The following is a 20,649-nucleotide window of genomic DNA, read 5'->3' as shown; positions in this document are numbered from 1 at the left end:
CAGAAGTAAGGTAGTGCAGTAAGCTTCCGTCTTATAATACATCTACAAATTCTTCCTAAAATAATTGAATTTTTTTTTCTTTAGGACTGTTCACAACTCACTCTCATGTGCTGCCTAGAATTTCAGTGGTGATCATTATCAGCCCGGTTCCTGTCTGGACCCAAAGAGAATGTTTCTTTTCTAGGAAAAAACATATTTGGGCCTGTTCCTTCAAGGAAAAAAAAATCAGGAAGATCTTGACAAACAACTAAAACTCAATTCTGTTTCAGAGGATGGGACATTTACAATTACTTTGCTTTGTGTAACACTATTGCTAATGTAAACAGCTACTAAAACAAGAATTTCAATTGAATATCTGTATTTGAAAAGACATAGAAAAATAAGAGTCAAAAACTGTCACAGAGGCATGGTTGTCATGTATCAAGAATGCGTTAAAGGTGACTGGCAGACATGTCTACTCATAAAATTCAGGTCACCTGTGAGGGCTCCTGTATTGTAAATGTTCATTTAGTTCCACGTAGAAAACTCAGGTGCTTCTCCAATAGGAAGATGACTGAACGCAGCTCCAAAATGCTTGGATTGAACTTTGCTCCTCTCTCCATACTCGTGGTTTAGAAAGGACTCGTGGTTTCTGGGAACATGGAACGTTCATTTTAACATCCTCCTTGTTATTTGTTAATGCAACGTCTCTTGATCCCTCCATCTCTCACGTGTTTCACTGCAGCAAGGTTCACAGATGGGGCATGTGGAGAATAGGGGCATTAGAGGACACAGGGCAGAAGCTACATCACATGGCTTAATCCAAGACCAAAAGGCACACAGATATCACAGGCACAGTACGGGAACCTGAGGAGAAAAGTCTATGATCTGGATCATATTCTGAATTTATCAATTCACCTACTGAACTTTCAGTACAGGCCTCGTCTACATGACTTTTCAGAAGCAGAGAATACTAGCGATTATTAGAATCAAGAAGAAACAGACAGCCAGATAATCTCTATAACTTCTTTCCAAATTCAGTGCCACCTTGAATGGGAAAAAAATGTCAAATGGGAGTTTCCAGTGCATTTGGGGCTGGCCTCGTGGAGGTTCTGGCCATTCCGTCATGTCAGTGAAGGTAACGACAGTTGTCAGAGGTACCGTGCTTCTGCTTGGGAACTGTAACAAGAAGGAAAGCACAAAGAGTTTAGCAAGCCTAGTACAAAAGATAGCTCTGTCCTTCATTTGCTAATGTAGACCCACTGCAGATGACTGGCAAGCAAGATGTCTTTAGGATGGCATAAGTTTTAAGTGTTCCAGATACATTTTTTAGTGGAGTAATTCCTCTTTCCCAAAATTGATACCTAGCAGATAAATCAAGGGCACAGGTCTCGGGGAAGATCAGCAGCTACTGTGCATTGTATGTTACAGATCTCCAGAATGGAAGCCGTGACTCATGCTCTGCTAGAGAAAGCTGCCTATTCAGAGGACAGACCTATCAGCTAGTTGGTAATAGGAACAGAAGCAAAGATAGCTTTATTTTTTGTAAAATTATATATTCTATGTAAGATAAGATTACCTGGCCCTTTGAACAGGTGACTGCTGCCACAAACAGACAGCACTGCTAGAAGATTTGATCCTTTCAATAAAATATCAACAAAATAAAGCAGGGACCCAATACAACAATGAATTTATTCACTCATGGTTTAGGATATTGTTTCAGAAAGGAGACAAATTGGGAGGTAAAGATGGAACAAGGGACTGAATTTCAAAGGCCTCAGTTCCTTTCTGTTTCAACAGAATGCTGTAAGACAACATACTTCTCAAGCTATGTGGAGCTTGAGCTGGTGGCCAGCTTGGGCTGATTTAAGACCATGCTTCTGCCAGAAGAGCAACCTCGCTCCCTGCCCTGGCTCTGCATGCTAACCTCGAGAGGGGATCTACTGGCAGCATAACCTTCTGCGCGTGTATATGTGAAATCACCACCTCATTCACTTCCCTGGAAACAATCTGGAAGGTTGCCTTTAGAGCAGAGTTGTGCAGGAAGCATTCAAAAAGCTCCAAGACAGAATTCATGACTCTTAAGAGAAAAATACTGAGACTCCTGTTGGGGAATTTTCATGGTACCTCTTGAGGCAAATTTAAAATACTTTTGTGCTTAAATATAAAAGAAAAATGTAATGAACAATGCATTGGGCAAAGTCCTACCACCATACATGGTTCTACACGGAGTTTGCACAGATGCATCATAAGCAGATACACCTGCACCAGCACCAATACTGAGAGCGTCAGCATGGGGCACCTCAGCCTGGCTGTGGGTCCATCCACCAGCCTGGCTCTGCTGCCCAAAGGTGGCCCCTGAGCTCCAGGATGGCTACAAGACAAGGCTGAGGCTGTTTCTTATCTCATCGCTTCACTCCCTTGCAAGGAGTCTATCCATGGCATTCCCGCTTCCAGCCAGTTAACGCCTTCCTGCAGTCGGGCCCTCTCGCTCTCCGTGCCACAAGGTACCACTGCTGTGCAGTTACAAGTAGAATTTCCCCTTCACTCCTGATGGATCTAAGTTCTGCTATCAATGAGTAAACACACAGTAGGACAATCGCCTTAGTCAACAAGAAGCCTCAAAATTATTGTGGCTTTGTGTCTGGACCTTCAAAATCTGCCTTAAAATCAGAGAGATTAGTGGGGGAAAACAGCCCCATACACAACAGCTGGGTGAAGGCAGCCACAAGCACCTCCCAGCATGCTCCTCTACAGCTCTACATCATTTAAGACTGTTTTGTCTTTTCAGGAAGTCCAAATACAACTGTGACCAGATATTGTGGAGGGTTGTAGAAAATGGGATGTCTTTCCTGTGTTCTGCATCTTCTGGTCCATCGCTAAGGCAACTCCCCAGTGACACTGTGTGGTCTAAAGGAAAAAAGTTTTCTGTAAAGAACGGATAGTTCTCAGATAGAGGATCTGTAGGCTAAAACTGGGAAGTGACATAATTTAAAGTAATATACAGCAGGCATTGGCAATCTCACTGGTATGCTTACAAACAGCTGCAGTTCTTAGCTGCTGGGTACGGTACTAACTGGTACCCTTGCCAAAATGTCTTTACTAACAGTCCTAATTTGTGAATTGCCACTGATGAAGTCGGTACTAGTTTAACGGTGTGTTTTTTCTTGCTGCCAGAAACTTCATAGAATCATAGAATTGTCAGGGTTGGAAGGGACCTTAAAGATCATCCAGTTCCAACCCCCTGCCATGGGCAGGGACACCTCCCACCAGCCCAGACTGCTCCAAGCCCCATCCAACCTGGCCTTAAAAACTTCCAGGGATGGGGCTTCCACCACCTCTCTGGGCAACGTGTTCCAGCGTCTCACCACCCTCATGGTGAAGAACTTCTTCCTAACGTCCAGTCTGAATCGACCCATCTCTAGTTTTAATCCATTCCCTCTAGTCCTACCATGACCCGGCATCCTAAAAAGTCCCTCCCCAGCTTTCTTGTAGGCCCCCTTAAGATACTGGTAGGCCACTGTAAGGTCTCCTCGGAGCCTTCTTTTCTCCAGACGGAACAACCCCAACTCTCTCAGTCTGTCCTCATAGGAGAGATGCTCCAGCCCTCTGATCATCCTCGTGGCCCTTCTCTGGACACGCTCCAGCACGTCCATATCTCTCTTGTAGTAGGGGCTCCAGAACTGGACACAGTACTCCAGGTGGGGTCTCACAAGAGTGGAGTAGAAGGGGAGAATCACCTCCCTCGACCTGCTGGCCACATTTCTCCTGATGCAGCCCAGGATACGATTGGGTTTCTGGGCTGCTAGTGCACACTGACGGCTCATGTGGAGCCTCTCGTCCACCAGCACCCCCAAGTCCTTTTCTTCAGGGCTGCTCTCAAGCCAGTCACCGCCCAGCCTATATCGGTGCTTGGGATTGCCCCGACCCAGATGGAGGACCTTGCACCTTGTCTTGTTGAACTTCATGAGGTTGGCATGGGCCCACCTCCAGCCTGTCAAGGTCCCTCTGGATGGCATTGTGGAATAATTACTAAACTGGCTAAAAATACAAAAGTACAGCACTGTTGACACATTAAGGAAAAGTATAAAATCAAGAGGCTTCTGAGGTAGAAAATAGCCGCAGCTGGCATGAAGAATACAACACCTGTGGTTCCCTGCTAAGGATGCTTGTGAAGCTACATGAGGTACGGGGCGGGATGCCATTATTCCGTGGCTTTACCTTATGATGTATAGCAGATACGGGAATGGGATGATACCATGAAACAGCCAATTAGCTGCCCGCTCGATACTCAGAGCCAATATTTTGTCAAATTTTGATGAAATGCTGTCCTTTGTGTGAACTTTGCTCATTATAATGTCATTATAATACCAAAATACACCTCCATCCCAAAGGCTACCCGCCTCCAAGGTGCGACCACTCCATCTTGAGTCTGTGCCCTGAATTTCTCGTAAACTATACCTTTAATTGTGAAGCGAGAGAATTTTACACCAATCATAATAAACGTATGTATGACTAAAGTCACTCAAACTCCACCTTGAAGATAACAAATAGTATAAAAATAGCCCGAGAGAGGGGGGATACCCGGGGAAGACACCATCGCGAAGAACTCCATCACTGATTTCTGGGATCAGTCAACGGGCTGAGCCTTTCTTCCCCCCCATAGGGACGCGTTTGGGTAAGACTTAGATCATACCAAGTGCTTTCTCGGGAAACTTAGAAATTTCTCTAGAGAATCTCTTTCCTACATTTATAGCCAGGCTGTATCGTTTATAACTTTGTCGGGCGTTTTGTATGTGTCACAATACTTCCATTTGCACGTGCTTTGCAGACAGTGTATTTATCACCGGCAATCCTAAGAACCTACATACCTGTTGTTTAAATAAACTGCACTGTTTAAGTAGCTGGTCGTTTCGGTTTCTCACTGAACGCGACCAAAGACTGGAGAGTGGCCATGCTAGTTCATGAGCACGACTAGACTGAAGGTGCAGTCCACTATTAGTGTATCCAAATCATAATAGTTTAATAGCATGGCAGGACGTTCCTCCTCAGCGCAACAGGTGCCGTACTCGAGACTGCCCGGTGACTACCCCATCTTCCTGGGTGCCGTTATTTAACAGGTACAGTGCTCTGCAGAGGAACCTGGATGATGATGAGCACAATATTTCTCCTACCTTGGAGGCGTCAGCAAGGTCTAGTCTGACCTCCCCCCGCATCAAAAACTCCGTGGTAAAGAAGACGTGTCCTTGTCATAGGTGACTCACTACTGAAGGGAGCGGAAGGCCCAATATGCAGGCCAGACCCGGTACGTAGGGAGGTCTGCTGCCTCCCTGGGGCCCAGGTCAAGGATGTGAAGAGGATGCTTCCTTCCCTGGTATGACCCTCAGACTACTATCCACTTTTGCTCTTTCAGGTAGGCAGCGATGAGGTAACAAGAAGTCGTCCAAGGGCAATGAAGAAAGATTTCAAGACCCTGGGACGCCTGGTCAAGGGATTGGGAGCACGAGTTGTGTTCTCGTCTATCCCCCCAGTTGCGGGGTATGATGAGGGGGTAAATAGGAGGAGCCAGCAGATCAATGCCTGGCTTTGAGCTTGGTGCCGCTGGCAGGACTTTGGGTTCTTTGATCATGGCCTGATCTACAAATCACCTGGCCTGCTGCTAACAGGCAGGAATACCTTGACTTCCAGGGGACAAAGAGTTCTAGGACAAGAGTTATCAGGGCTGACTGAGAGGGCTTTAAACTAGATTTGAAGCGGGGGGGGACGGTACTGGGCTTGCTGGTGAGGTGCCAGGGCATAGTTGCTCAGCACTTGTGGGCCAGTGTTTCTGAAAGTATTCAGTATTCAGTATTTCTGAAAGCCAGAAGGCACACCACATCTCAAGGGTCAAAACTACACACACAACTCCCTCTCTGAAATGCTTATACACCAATGCACGTGGCATGGGGAATAAGCAGGAAGAGCTGGAGATCTGTGTGCGGTTGCAGAGCCACAATCTCATTGCAATTACTGAGACGTGGTGGGACAGCTCGCATGACTGGAATGCTGTCACGGATGGCTATGTCCTTTTCAGGAAAGACAGATCAGGGAGGCGTGGTGGTGGAATTGCACTCTATGTGAGAGAGCATTTGGAATGCATTGAGCTCTCACTAGGGGCAGATGAAGAGAGAGTTGAGAGCTTGTGGGTAAGGATTAAGGGGCAGGCAAATATGAGGGACACTGTTGTCATGTTTATTACAGGCCACCTGATCAGGATGGGGAAGCTGATGAGGCTTTCTACAGACAACTGAAGGTAGCCTCGCAATCGCAGGCCTTGGTTCTCATGGGGGACTTCAATCACCCCAATATCTGCTGGGAAGACCACACAGCCAGGCATGCACAGTCCAGGAGGCTCCTCCAGTGCATTGATGACAACTTTTTGACACAGGTGGTACAGGAGCCAAGAAGGAGAGGAGCACTCCTGGACCTGGTACTTACAAACACAGAGGGACTGGTGGAGGACATTAAGGTTGGGGGCACCCTAGGTTGTAGTGATCACGGAATGACAGAGTTCAGGATCATGGGTACTACGCATAAAACAACAAGAAGTAAAATTACAACCTTGGATTTCAGGAGGGCTAACTTTGACCTCTTCAAGAAACTGCTTGGAGAGATCCCATGGGCTAGGGCTCTGGAAGGCAAAGAGACTCAAGAGAGCTGGTTGATATTCAAAGACCACTTCCTGCAAGCTCAGGATCGGTGCATCCCTAAGAGAAAGAAATCGGCCAAGGGACGCAGGAGACCTGCATGGTTGAGCAGAGAGCTTCAGAAAAAGCTCAAGTGGAAGAAGGAAGTTTACAGTAAGTGGAAGAAGGAACTGACCCCTTGGGAGGATTATAAGAATGCTGCCAGAGCGTGCAGGGATGACATGAGGAAAGCCAAGGCCGCCTTGGAATTAAACCTGGCTAGGGATGTCAAGCTCAACAGGAAGGGCTTCTACAAGTATATTGGAAGCAAAAGGAAGACCAGAGAAGTTGTGGGCCCACTGTTGAATGAGACAGGAGCCATGGTGACGGAGGATGCGGAGAAGGTGGCGTTACTGAATGCCTGCTTTGCTTCAGTCTTTACTGCTCGGCCCAGCCCTCAGGAGTCCCAGGCATTGGGGGAAGTAACGGGGAAAGAAGAGACTTCCCTTGGGTTGAGGAGGATCGAGTGAGGGATCAATTAGATATTCACAAGTCCATGGGCCCCGATGGGATGCACCCGAGAGTGCTGAGGGAGCTGGCGGAAGTCATTGCTGGGCCGCTCTCCATCATCTTTGAAAGGTCCTGGAGAACAGGCGAGGTGCCTGAGGACTGTAGGAAAGCCAATGTCACTCCAGTCTTCAAAAAAGGCAAGAAGGAGGAGCCGGCGAACTACAGGCCCGTCAGCGTCACCTCCATCCCTGGAAAGATGATGGAACAGCTCGTTCTGGGCGTCATCTCAAGGCATGTGGAAGTAAAGAAAGCTATCAGAAGTACTCAACATGGATTCATCAAGGGGAAATCATGTCTGACTAATCTGATAGCCTTCTATGATGGCATGACTGGATGGATAGATGAGGGGAGGGCGGTAGATGTGGTCTACCTTGACTTCAGCAAGGCATTCGACACGGTCTCCCACAGCATCCTCATAGGGAAGCTTAGGAAGAGTGGGCTTGATGAATGGACAGTGAGGTGGACAGATAACTGGTTGAAAGACAGAGCTCAGAGGGTGGTGATTAGGGGCACAGAGTCCAGTTGGAGGTCAATGACGAGTGGTGTTCCCCAGGGGTCAGTACTGGGTCCAGTCCTCTTCAATATATTCATCAATGACCTGGATGAGGGGATACAGTGCACCCTCAGCGAGTTTGCTGATGACACAAAGCTGGGGGGGGGGTGGCTGACACACCGGAAGGCTGTGCCGCCACCCAGAGAGACCTGGACAGGTTGGAGATCTGGGCAAAGAGGAACCTTATGAAATTCAGTAAGGGCAAGCGTAGGGCACTGCACCTGGGGAGGAACAACCCCCTGCACCAGGACAGGTTGGGGCTGACCTGCTGGAGAGCAGCTCTGTGCAAAGAGACCTGGGAGTCCTGGTGGACAACAGGATGGCCATGATCCAGCAATGTGCCCTTGTGGCCAAGAAGGCCAATGGCATCCTGGGGGGCATCAAGAAGAGTGTGGCCAGCAGGTGGAGGGAGGTCATCCTCCCACTCTGCTCTGCCTTGGTGAGGCTGCACCTGGAGTACTGTGTCCAGTTCTGGGCTCCCCGGTTCAAGAGGGACAGGGAACTGCTGGAAAGGGGACAGCAAAGGGCTACGAAGATGATTAGGGGGCTGGAACACCTCTCTTATGAGGAAAGGCTGAGGGATTTGGGTCTCTTCAGTCTGGAAAAAAGACGGCTGAGGGGGGACCTTATCAACACTTATAAATACTTAAAGGGCGGGTGTCAGGAGGATGGGGCCAGGCTCTTTTCAGTGGTGCCCAGCGATGGGACAAGAGGTAATGGGCACAAACTTGAGCATAGGAAGTTCCACCTAAACATGAGGAGGAACTTCTTTCCTGTGAGGGTGGCAGAGCCCTGGCACAGGCTGCCCAGAGAGGTGGTGGAGTCTCCAACTCTGGAGATATCCCAAACCCGCCTGGATGCATTCCTGTGCAACTGCTCTGGGTGACCCTGCTCTGGCAGGGGGTTGGACTAGATGATCTCCAGAGGTCCCTTCCAACCCTGTGATTCTATGAATACATATTAAACGCAATTGGACTGATAGCGCTGAATTGGGCATCACTCAGAATTTAAAGCTAGCCACACCTGGCCTCCCACCTTGGTGAGGAGTGTTAGAATGCAAGGGCGTTTATTTTCTGCCAAAACTGCTTTGCCCCTGTTCACACAACAGGCATCCCTTCCCTCCAGCGTGTCAGCCGCCCCACACAGCTTGGTGTCATCGGCAAACTTGCTGAGGGTGCACTCTATGCTGCTGTCCATGTTGCTGACGAAGATGTTAAACAAGACCAGTCCCGAACTTGCTTTCTTATCATTTGCTTTGCAATATACCTTACAGCTCTAAAGTAATCAGTTGCTCAAGCAGATGATATCTGAATCCCATAGCTCCTCCTTGACTCATCCTTACGGAGGGATATGCACCCTGTACTTTTTCTAGGAATGCAAGTCTCCCTCCTCAGGCAGAAGTTTTGTTAATGGAGCCCCATAACAGCTCAGATATAGAAAATATCTTCGTGGGGTGGGGATATCCGTTTGCCTCAGGGAAACGTGTTTTACTAGGTGAACATTTTCCTATCATGTTCTTTTCATGTATGTTGCAAGAAGGGAGGACGAAGAGGTACCATGAGACACATCCAAACAAGTGATGTAAAATCTCATTTAGACTGAGTCTGAAGTTCAAAGAGTAACAACAGATCAGACAGACATTCGCCATGTCATTCTTACTGCTATGAGAATGCCATGGGCAGGTGTCAGCTGCTCCCCCTAAAGCCCTTGCAGAGAAGTATAAGCCTTGAAATGTATGTGCTGCCCAAAAGCCTTTTTGAGGTCAGGAATCCAGCCTTGCACCAAAATGGGATCCACTGACACATGCTTTACAGAGACTGTTCTCCTTTTCGGACCTGTTAGCTCCGCCTTCCTGCTGACATCATAGAACAATTTGAGTTGGACGGGACCTTTAAAAGCCATCTAGTCCAAGCCCCCTGCAATGAGCAGGGACATCTTCAACTAGATCAGGTTGCTCAGAGCCCCGTCCAACCTGACCTGGAATGTTTCCATCATGTAATCTTCTCTTAGAAACCTGCTTTCTGGCTTTGAACCTTTCCCCCCTAATCCTTCACATCTGCTGCCATCAGCAGCATTAGCCTCTTCCTCAGCTACTTGTTGGTAATTTCAGAACCCCTACAGGAATAGAAATACCTTCTTGCACAGATTATCAGCATGCTGTGGAGTCTATGCAGTAGAAATGGACTCAAATTCCATACCAAGGCTTTAAGAGACAACTAGATAAACATGTAGTTATTGAATGTTTGTTATGACAACTTTATACTGAGCATAATAAAAAGTTTAAAGTTTGAGTCCATAAGTGGCAGAAGGTGGTTTGGGGTTGGAAAGATGGTAGCTCTTCCAGGTACCTGTCCTCAACTGTCCTCAACTGATTGAGGACAGTACTGATAAGACCATAAACCCACCTCCCTCTATGGAGCTGTTAAATAGAACTCTTGCCATTGCAGCCAGACCACTGCTAAAGTTCAGTAAATCTCAGCTCAGTAATATTAAGGCCATATGACTCCTTGGTTCTTAAATAACCCATGAATCCCACTTAATTACCTCTGTATGTGAGGGAGGGATTTTAAATTCCATACCTTCAGGGGGCGACACTGATAAAAGTACCGTGCACCCAGGATTTGAGCTTGTGGGTTGGACAGGAGGCCCACCTTTGTCCACAGTATCTGTATCTCCAGGGTCACGGGAACCACGCAACAGGAAGTGCAATTCACAGCCTGAAAAAATATACACCAAACATCTTAATATAGTATTTTAAAGGTGAAAAAGGACCATTATGGTCAAAGTCTACTATTTTGGATAGCATAGGTCACAGAACCTGAATCAGTCACTTCAGCACTAACCCCATAACTTCTGGCCAGCTCAACCACCCATTTTAGAGCTATATCCATCTCGTCATCTCCTTTCCAAACAGAATTTGTCTCAGCTCTACAACTTGGATTTTGTATTCTATTAGGCCATCTCCTGACAGATTAATAATTATTAAAATAGAATTTCCCTCCTCCATAACTGCTTGGATCACAAAGTTTTACCCTTTTTAGGTAATATATAAATACCCCTAGAAAATCAGAAAGGATTATAATAATAAAAGCATGAAATTAATAGGAAGTAACCAGGTAGTATTAGTTCCAGAAGGCTGTCTGAACCCTAGGTAATATAATGCTGGATTCAGTATTAAACTCTTTTGCCCATTTATATAGCAGGAACAGGATTTAAGAGATATTAAATCTCTCAGGTTTTGGTTGGTTTTTTTTTAAGTAAGTATCCTAATAATATGAATGACCGCTTATGGCATTAAGACTCCTGAAAGTCAGTGGATTATCACACAAAGAAAGTAAGTTCAGATGAACAAGCTGGTTCTTTTTTTTCCCATGCCCACGCTTCCCCAAGGCAACACAAACACATGAAAGGAAAAATATTCACAAATGGTCTTTTTGCATTCATATTACCTGCACACTGCAGTTCTGAATCAGAATGGCCGTCCACTCTTCTGCCTGGGTCAAATGAGCGCTGCCAGTTATAGCAAGGTCCTCTGCTCTGTTCATCCCCTGAAGAGCCTTGTTTAACTTCTGCTGGATGTAACTACAGTCACTTTCTTCCAGTATTGGGGACAGGCTGGAAATGAGAAAATAACAGCTTTGACAAAGTGATTTCAAGGGCAGGAAAAAACTGCCATCAACATCCTTCCTTTGTAATGAGTACTTCTTCTGCTCTTGTAATGAGTTAACAGAATCACTATGGATGTATTGGTATTAAATGGGTGCAGTTTCAATCCTCTCTGCAATGAGAAGGGAGAAGAACAACACATCAGAGTAACACACAATAAGGAAAACTGACAGCTATTTAGCCACCTTTCACATCAGTGGTCATATGCCTGCCCTGTCAGCAACAAAAGAATGACCCAAATCATCAAAACAATCACTTTTTAAGGTTCCAATACACTCCTCAAATACAAACTACTCTCGCCCAAGATGCGTTGCTAGACTGCAACCTCAAAATGTCCCAGAAGATCTTCGCAATGTGCAGTTTGTTCTAAAGGTCCACCATCTCTGATACTAAGTCTTCTTAGGAGTATATGAAAGTATACGAAATATATGAGTATATGTAAGATCTGTAGAGGTTCATTGGTGACCTCCGTGAAGGACCTGGCTCCACAGCAGTGCGTGAGAGACTTTGGAAAAACGTGCTGAGTGAGTCCACACCTTCCAAACATGTCAGGAAGGGTGACTGCAGTGTGTTGTTACCTGAGCTTGCAGCCTGTCCTTGTATTTCTTCCAAATTGTACTGTGTGTCTGAGGAACTGTGAGCAACTTCCATCACCTTCGCTCCGTAAAATGCTCATCTGACAGACTGCATGTCAAGAAGCCAAACAAAAGCATGAACAGACAATACAGGACACCAAACTTGCATTTAACAATCCTCTCGCCGCACATTCCTCCTTATCCTTATCACAGGACTGCAATTCAGTGGTGACCAAAAGGCCTGCTGATGGCTGCAGAGTACCAGAAGTCAATAAACCCAGTGATGAATAAGACCTGAGAGCAGAAAAAGGATACATGCTGCATGGCACCACTGTTTGCAATCAACAGTGGTGCTCCAGTGATATAGCCAGGGTTTCCGCTTCTAGGCAACATATGAGAAAGAGTCCTGGTCTACAAACAGGCAAAGGGAAGACAGAAAGGAAGAGGAAAACATTAGCACCGATAAGATCCATTCATCTCAGAAGATCAAATTCACATTCTGAAAAATATAAACATAACCCATTTTTTGAATGACTGAATATTATGCACTACTAAAATCTCTATTATTTGTTTCCAAATTCTCTTTCTTACCTACCAAGTTCTTCTGCAGGACAGGCGGTAAAAAATTAAATGCCAGTATCCTGAAATGTAGATACTACCAGAACGGTTCTTGAGACAACACATTCCTATTGCTCAGCATTTGTCTCTAAGGAAGTGAAGATATCAGTCTGGGCAATTCTACGGATGATCTGCAGAACAAACCCTGCCTTGACCCCGATTCCGAGTAGCAGATTCCACTTCTAAATTGTTTTATGGGGAGAGCCTCTGGGGATAACTTCAGCAAGGCTGCACTGCACACTTACCAACCTCTGAGGTCACCACTTATCCTATTTTACATTGCCTCTATGGGACAAGGTTTTATGAACTGCAACACACATTAGTACTTCCCAGATTTCCACCCCTTCCACAGTAACTCTTTTTCCTGCTGCACAGGCAGAGTTAAATAAGTACCTGAAATAAATTTAGCAACTTTGTTCACAAACACTGAACACCTCAGATACAGCACCAGCTCCAACCCTCCCTTCACAAAACCTTCCTGGTGAACCTGATCTCATCCTCTCTCCTTCTCCCCCCACCAAAACAAACCCCAAACCAAATCAAAACAGTGGCAAAAAATAGTCAGATTAAAACCAATAAACCCCTTCAAACATGTGCAGTGCAAGACTACATGCTTGCACTGAGACTCATTTTTTCTACTAACATGATCTACTTGAGCCCAGAGCAGTGTCCCCTGCTTCCTTTGACCATCATCTGTGTCCCAGGGTTCTGGCACTACCATACCACAGTGACACTGCTCTTATATTTTCACATCTCATCTGTACCAAACTGGTCACAAACGACAGACTACAAACTCAGCAAGAGCCCAGGGAGGAAGGGGGCACTGACCCAGAAGTGCAAAGTGAAGTGCTGCTGCAGAGAGGATCCTGAGTTCCCAGAGATGTTGCTCACTTTGAACCGGACAGAAACACTCTGAATCCCATGTGTGCCACCGAATTCTATCTCATATATCACCTGAAAGTCCAATTCAGAGAAGAATCAGAGGCAGAGTCAGGTAACAGGGCAATGACTTTAAGTTGGTGCTGAGCTGACCAAAGGAAAGAAGACTCAGGTACCTCCGAAACAACGTTGATACACATGTTGTCTTTCATGTGGGGAGCTCCAGGTGGTGTGGTTGTGCTGACCTTTACCTGAGACAGTAAGCATATTAACAATTAGCAAGTCTTTAAAAGGAGTCTGCCTTTCTTACTCTTTCCAGTCAAGTCAGATTTACCTTCCTGCTGTAGCAGTCATCTGTGAACACATCACCCTGCTCCAGATGCCCAATTTTTTCTAAGAAAACAAGCTACCTCCCTGACTCCAGCCCTGTCTATGCCCATTCATTTAAAAGCACATCTGTCCTTAAATCCCTATTTTTTATCTATAATGTCACACTTTTGTCAAAAAAAGTCTTGTTTCAGACACAGAACATTCCCATTCCCCCAAGTTTCCAACCCAAAGGTATTTCTACGAATGTCTAACGTTCCAGATATTTCATTTCAGAAGCAGATGCTATTTTTAGTGACAATAGAACTGACCTTCATGGACTGCACAATGGTGTCCTTAACTGGGACCTGGGGAAAACAAACAAACCAACATACAACACCAAAAAACCAACCGATTTTCTGGGTTTGCAAGCGCCTAAAGTCATGAAACCATCACTAAATAGAGCCTACACATTATATTGAGAAAAATTACTTTGTTTATTCCAGATGCGTAAAACTTGTCATCAATTTGTGATCTAGAAATCACAGACATAATCCACAGAAAGCATTTTTAGAACATCAGAAGACAAATTTTATTCTTGGCTCTGCTGATGACCTGCAGAATGCAGATACTTCAAAATATCAGCATCTTTGATCCATTCATGGAGCTTCCCCTTCTGGAATCAAATAATTACTTCAGCTTCCATTTAAGAAAAAATTAAATTTTGGCCACAGTGACAAAGAAAGCTCTGAAAACATGAGTTAAATTTGATCAACAGAAGATTCTCTACTATGCTTATGTAGCTTTAGATTTCCAATATAAGGGTAAACTGAGTCATTAGCCTTAATAAGGTGTTAACATTTACACTGCCATTTTATCTTGGAACACCAGAGAAACTCTAGAAGGCAAGAGGAGATATTTTCATGTTAACATTCAGCAAGACCAGCATGATGAACCCAGAACAATAATTCGGTTATTTTGAAATTGTCAGGATAAATTATGGAGAAATTGATATGGAATTCAATCTATGCATGTAAATAAAGCTAATATTGATAATTGGCTTTCAGTATGATTTTAGAGATAACACATTGTATAAAACAAATCCTCATTTTTTACTAAGAACATGCATTGCTTGGTTGATCAGGTTGATGAAACAGATACAAATACTTTGATAAACAGGCTGTTTAAAATGCAAGAGACTTCTAGTTAAACCATTACAACTATGAAGTATCAATAAAGTACCTGTTAAATGCATTAAGAATTTGCTAGTAACTGAAATTTATTGGAAAGTAGTTTCAACTGAGGTATTATGACTAACCATGACATTTCTAACAGGATTTCCAGCAAGAAAGCCTTAACAACTGGGAGATCAGGGATGACATACCAGATGACCTTTAGTTTTCCAGTTAGCTGAAGTTGCAATGGAAAGCCAAGCAAATAAGACATTGAGCAAAAGGAAGAAATATGACATGCACCTTTAGCACAGTGAAGTCACGGTAGTAGGAGGCAGCATCTAGGGCAGGGTCAGTAACGCAGCTCTTGCTCAAGTTGGCAAAAATCCGAGTACAGCTTGTGCTTTTACTGTCCAGGAAGCCTGAGTTAGGACAGGACAACAGATAAAACAGAAGCAAACCACCCTAAGAAATTCTTCCCCCTTTACTAACCAGCAGGATTTCCATCAACACAAAGTCCACTGGCTCCCATTTTTACTGGCTGTCTAAGCGTGCTCAGTACAGATGATGAATCAAAGTAGATGAGGATTGGATCTCCAGCCTGAAAAGACAATTTGGACAAATCACAGACAAAATGACTGTGGAATACTAAGGCCAAGAGCAAGGTGATGACATCAACAGGGCACAGAGGCAAATTTATACTTCTTCTTAGTGTACACCTGGTTTTGTCTAAAGGGTTGTCCAAACTTTTAAATACAAGAAAACTATCAGGAACTTTTTACACAATTAGGAATGAAAAGAACTGAGAGATAATATGGGCTATAGGTAGAAAAATAAGAATCTTTCAATCTGTTCTCATTCAATCTCATTACAGCCAGCTTTAGTAAAAATGTATCTGCAAACTATTGCTATTTTCTTTCAACTCACCCGGTAAAAGGCAGAGAATGATGGCTGGACTTGTGAGGGTGCTAAGAAAGAGTATCTGCCATATTTCTGTAAGAACTTCAAAAAATCAGATTCTTTGATATCCTGTGGCTGTTGGAAATAGTTCAGCTTTGCTAAAGGTTGAAAAGAGAAAAAAAAAGCCAATATCAAATTACTAGAAAAGACAGATCTAAGTAAATATCATGACAATATTTTTGAAAGGAACAAGTTCAGTAATTATAAGCTAGGTAGTGCCTTATATGAATTAATCCATAGTAACACTGCTAACAGGCTAATATGAGCTATGAATAGGATGATATCATGAGCAGTTTGTACTGTTTCATGGGAAACAAGTGTTAATACACAAATGTGACTGTCCAAAAAGCATGAAAACGGCCAAAGACAATGATCTTAATATGTGCTCTAATTTCTGTGAGATGCCCAAATTAGACACATGTGACATTTTAATGACAAAACACTACCAATATGTGAGTCTACTAAAAGCAACATGAAATGGATTCAAAATAATTAAGGTTGGTAAAAATCAAAGTAAGTAGGAACAGGGAATAGGCATCCTAAAAACCCCAGACCTTCTATTGGTATCCCACAGTGATGCCCCCCTGACCCAGTGGTATTCAGTATGGTTACAATGTTATAATGTATTAAATTATTGCTGCTAAAACACTAAGTCATAAAATGGCAAATTATTAAGGACATACTATGTAAACGCATCCTAATGGACTTGTTTGAACAATAAATTTTTAAATACATCCAAATAAAATGCCTTACAAGGTTGGAGGACTACAGATCATATCGACAATAGAAGTGAGTGGAGTACCCTCGATTACAGCAGTACCAAAAAGAATTCAGGTAGTCCAGTAGGTTGGGGGGGGCGGGGGGGGAGAAAAAAAATAAAAAGAACTTAAACTCTCAATGTAATTCTGCTGTTCAAGGGCAGAGCAGATGCTCAATGTACACAGCAGCAGACAGAAATAAAAGCTGTTTTATATCCGAATACAGCATCAGTCAAGCAGTCAATATTTTAAGATGATAAAGGCCGAAGGAGTATTAAGTTCCTGCAAGGTTCACAAAAATAGGTGCGCAGAGCAGCTTTGTTATTATTCACTGAAGGGTATAATCTTTAGACTGAAAAAACATTGGTAGTTGTGCTACTCACAACCATTTATTTTCTTTGGAACGCAGTTCTTTATGTGCTCTTCTATTATCAAAGCTGAATACTTGCTAACGCAGATTAACAACATTACATGAGGCAAAATATACCTGAAAACTGGAAGGCCTTCTGCAGCAAAACTTAAGTTTTCAGAGAAAAGACATATATAACTTGTTCATAGTGTAGTTTTCTCAAGAAAGCATGCTAGCTACTAAAGGCTATTTAATCTCGTAGAAAAAGGCAAAACAGAATTTCAGACAATTTAATTTGTCTGAAACCGGACAAACTTTAAAAAAACCCACCCAAAACAGGAGTCAGGCTCGTGGATAATGATTCTTGTAACTTTAAAACACACTCATATTAGTTCTTCCACTGATTTCTAAGTGGAAATACCAGTGATACCCTGCAAAGACTAAAGACAAAGTTGTTATCTTGAGGAGCTAGTATGTGAAACAGTAATGCTTCTAAAAGTACTTTAAGTATTTTTAAAATATCCAGTATTTCCAATTGTCCCTGAAAACTGATCTCTTCTTAGTTAACTAATTGTCAGTTGGATCAGCAAGACTGCCTGACTCAGCCAGCTACATGATCATTAGACAGAAGGAGCTGTTAGGGATGTGGTGAGCAGTCACACTGCTCCACTTAGTATCAATACAGTCTAAAATCAGTTAAAGAAATATGTGAAACTCCACACTTAGCACAAGACAGTGAAAAGGCACTGGGAAAAACTGCAAAAGGAAGAAAGGGCCACAGAGGGCACAAAAGAAAGAGAAGACTGGGTGTGATGAGCTATCAAGGTTAGAGGAACACCACAGTTGTAACAGCTGTCAGATGGAGAACAATGGTATGAAACCGTAGAAAAATAAAGGAATTGAAGGATGGCAATAGTCAGAAAAACAGACAAGAAAGATGACTGGGTGAAGCAGAGGCTGTTTTACACTTCAGGAAAGACAGCTGAAATGGAGTACTGCAGTCAAGAAAGAACAAGGATGGTCATGGAAAGAGCCATTAGTGACAAGCAGAGGAAGAAAAAGCCTGCATCTTTTAGAAGCATCATAAAGAAGTATTAGTAAAACTCGAACACTGCTCTGGTATCTGCTAGCAATGGTTTCAATGAGGTGAAGTCCCCTTGTGCATCACAATCTCTTTGACACTGGCCTCGATAATTCATTAGGTTCAGAGCCTGTTCCCACTTGGCTTCTCCAGGAGGCCCTCTGGAACTGGCTTGACTATATTATTTCTGTCAGTGATAGCTCATGTCACCATCCATCCTGGAAAGCCTTCTTCCACAATCAGTTGATGAGAACATATGTGTTTCTGTATTTCCTTGAGGAAGGCCAACAGGGAGAAGGCTGTTTCTACCAGAAAACTTTATCATCCTTCAGGTGATCCCAAATAAAGTATTTCCCAGATGTTCTTGCAACAAGAAGTACAGAAAAGGAAAAGGCCATGTAAGCAGTGAATTCTATTGTTCCCAGGTGTGCTACACCTAACGCACACGTGCAATCAAATGTTTAGGGCTTGTTCAGTGGGCCTAATCATGTGATAGATATGGGGCCCAAATATTAACTGGCCAGAAAAATATGGTGCCATCAATCTGGACACAGATGGTCCTTCCTTTGGATGAGATTACAAATTCTGAAACCTTCTAATCCTATTTTTATGATGCTATGGGTGGTGTGGGAAAAGGATAAAATTTATCTACTTCGAAGTTATACGCCAGAATACCCAGAAGCCTGAGGGCACTTCCAGATGTGGTTAAACCCTCATTGAAATTTATCTTTACTCTGAGACCTACTGAAAATTGGAATGGGTGAAGTTCTAGCACTACTACTTATCACACTACAAACTATGAGGCTCTCACTGTTTCTTTGCTCTACCCTGTATGCAAAACATTCAGGCAACATCTCTGAAGAGCTGAAAGGAGGAGTAGATAATAGGAAGCTAACCCTGTTTTGACTAGTTGTTGGACCAGTTAACCTTCGGAATCCCTCCCAACCTAAAACGTTCTATGATTCAGGTCCAAAGTAGATGGGACTGTAGGTCAAAACTCCCAGGCAAAAGACTCAAAAAGAGAAAATGGTAAGCGTTCAAATGTGAGACCCTAGTGAATTGCAATGAACAATGTGGAAAGCAGAAAGAGAAAAAAGTGTTAATGGCATGAGGGTATATGATTACTAGAGAAAAATCACCACCAGCAGTAAGAAAGTGTGAAGATAAGCATATGACATAATAAGAAATAATCTAAGATATGATAAGAAATCACTTTCTGAAAAGGATAATAGTGGTATATTTCAAATACCAACCCTTATTTGCTGCTCTAAGCACAAGGAATCTCAGATATAGAAGCAACTAACAAAGGCTGATTTGTTTTTAGTCAGACCCAACCCTTAAATTGAGTGCAATGACCTTTTTTTTGTTTTGTTTGTCTTTGGTGATGGAAACCTGCTTCACCATGGTCTCTCTGGAACTATAACAGCCCAAACAATTAGAATCATAGAATCTTCATGGTTGGAAAGGACCCTTTGAGATCAAGTCCAACCATACACACACAAAAAAACCCCCTACAATCTCTCCTACTAGAGCATGCCCTGAAATGCCAAATCTACACGTTTCTTAAATACCTCTAGGGATGGTGACTCAACAACTGTAACATTCAAGTTTAAAAAATGACTCCCTGAGCAGAGGCAATCTATGAATTAAACGTGTGGAAAGAAAGGTTACTTACAGTCCTCCAGCTGCACACAGAACAGATCAGGCCCACCAGGGACAGCAACAGTGTCGGTGGGGTATGGGGTGTTACTCCTGAACACCAGCGACTTTTCCACACACACTCGACTCACAGACCTGCAAAGACAAGTCCCATCCCCCCAGTAAAACGTTAAAGAGACTATTCTTGCAAAATTTCAAATTTTACATTACTAAATGCCAGCAACAGAACACAGTATTACTTTTCATCAGCTTACATGAGTTATTGTACAATTTGCGTTGATAAACAATTAGAGAAAGCCTCTCTTGTCATTGCAGTAACTCTGTGGATACTATTTGTGTACTTAGAAATCACTCTGAAATTCCCTGCAAGAGGAAGTGCTAAAGAAACTCAGCGTTTGTGTATTGCAGCTCCTCTCGATTCTCCTCACAACTGCGACCTGCAGACAGATTTCACCCGCAGATTTTACTCTACACACAGCTGAAACCTCCATTCCCAGTGACGGCACCCCGCAGCGCGTCACTGCTTTACTGTCCCCCATCGTATACTAAAGTCCTTTTTCCCGAGACAGGACTCCTTCGTTCCCGCCGCCAACAGCCCCCCACGGCCCCGCCAGGCCCCGCTCTGCCGGGGCCGCCACAGAGCCGGCCCGTCCCCGGCCCACCTTTTACCGCCGGGGGTGCCGGCCGGGGTACCGGGGGTGCCCGGAGAACCGGGCAGGGAGCCAGGCGGGGCGCCAGGGATACCGGGGGTACCGGGCGGGGTGCCAGGCGGGGTGCCGGGGGTAGCGGGGGTGCCAGACGGGGTAGCGGGGGTATCGGGTGGGGTGCCGGGGGCATCGGGCGGGGTATCGGGCGGGGT

The 20,649-nt window shown here is 44.2% G+C and overlaps 1 protein-coding gene across 5 annotated transcripts; it reads right to left on the bottom strand.

Annotated features, from left to right (window-relative positions):
- Positions 1–341: 341 nt before the first annotated feature.
- Positions 342–20,435, bottom strand: TCTN3 (tectonic family member 3). Of its 5 annotated transcripts, none has more exons than XM_054206844.1 (13): positions 20,045–20,435; positions 19,807–19,925; positions 15,911–16,041; positions 15,476–15,584; positions 15,287–15,405; positions 14,144–14,179; positions 13,682–13,756; positions 13,455–13,580; positions 12,324–12,419; positions 12,012–12,109; positions 11,217–11,382; positions 10,419–10,484; positions 342–1,158 (listed from the first exon to the last, which is right to left on the bottom strand). In XM_054206844.1, coding segments are annotated over exons 1-13 (1,365 nt in total). In that variant the 5' UTR covers positions 20,047–20,435; the 3' UTR covers positions 342–936. The 5 variants fall into 5 exon arrangements, with proteins under 5 accessions (XP_054062819.1, XP_054062818.1, XP_054062822.1 ...); XM_054206843.1 differs by having other exon boundaries at positions 10,347–10,484; positions 20,045–20,432; XM_054206847.1 differs by lacking the exons at positions 19,807–19,925; positions 20,045–20,435 and adding an exon at positions 17,381–17,490 and having other exon boundaries at positions 10,347–10,484; positions 15,287–15,584.
- Positions 20,436–20,649: the final 214 nt, after the last annotated feature.

Source organism: Rissa tridactyla, chromosome 6, assembly GCF_028500815.1.
Source record: "Rissa tridactyla isolate bRisTri1 chromosome 6, bRisTri1.patW.cur.20221130, whole genome shotgun sequence".
Lineage (NCBI taxonomy): Eukaryota > Metazoa > Chordata > Aves > Charadriiformes > Laridae > Rissa > Rissa tridactyla.
Note: the sequence above shows the minus strand (reverse complement) of the source record. Positions and strands in the feature narration are given on the sequence as shown.

Bases quoted from the DNA above. Each gene is read 5' to 3' on its own strand.
- TCTN3 (XM_054206843.1), bottom strand. The intron at 16,042-19,806 runs GTAAGTAACCTT...TTCAACCTTTAG, and splicing joins CTGTGTGCAGCTGGAGGACT to CAAAGCTGAACTATTTCCAA. The intron at 15,585-15,910 runs GTGAGTTGAAAG...TTGTCTTTTCAG, and splicing joins CATTCTCTGCCTTTTACCGG to GCTGGAGATCCAATCCTCAT.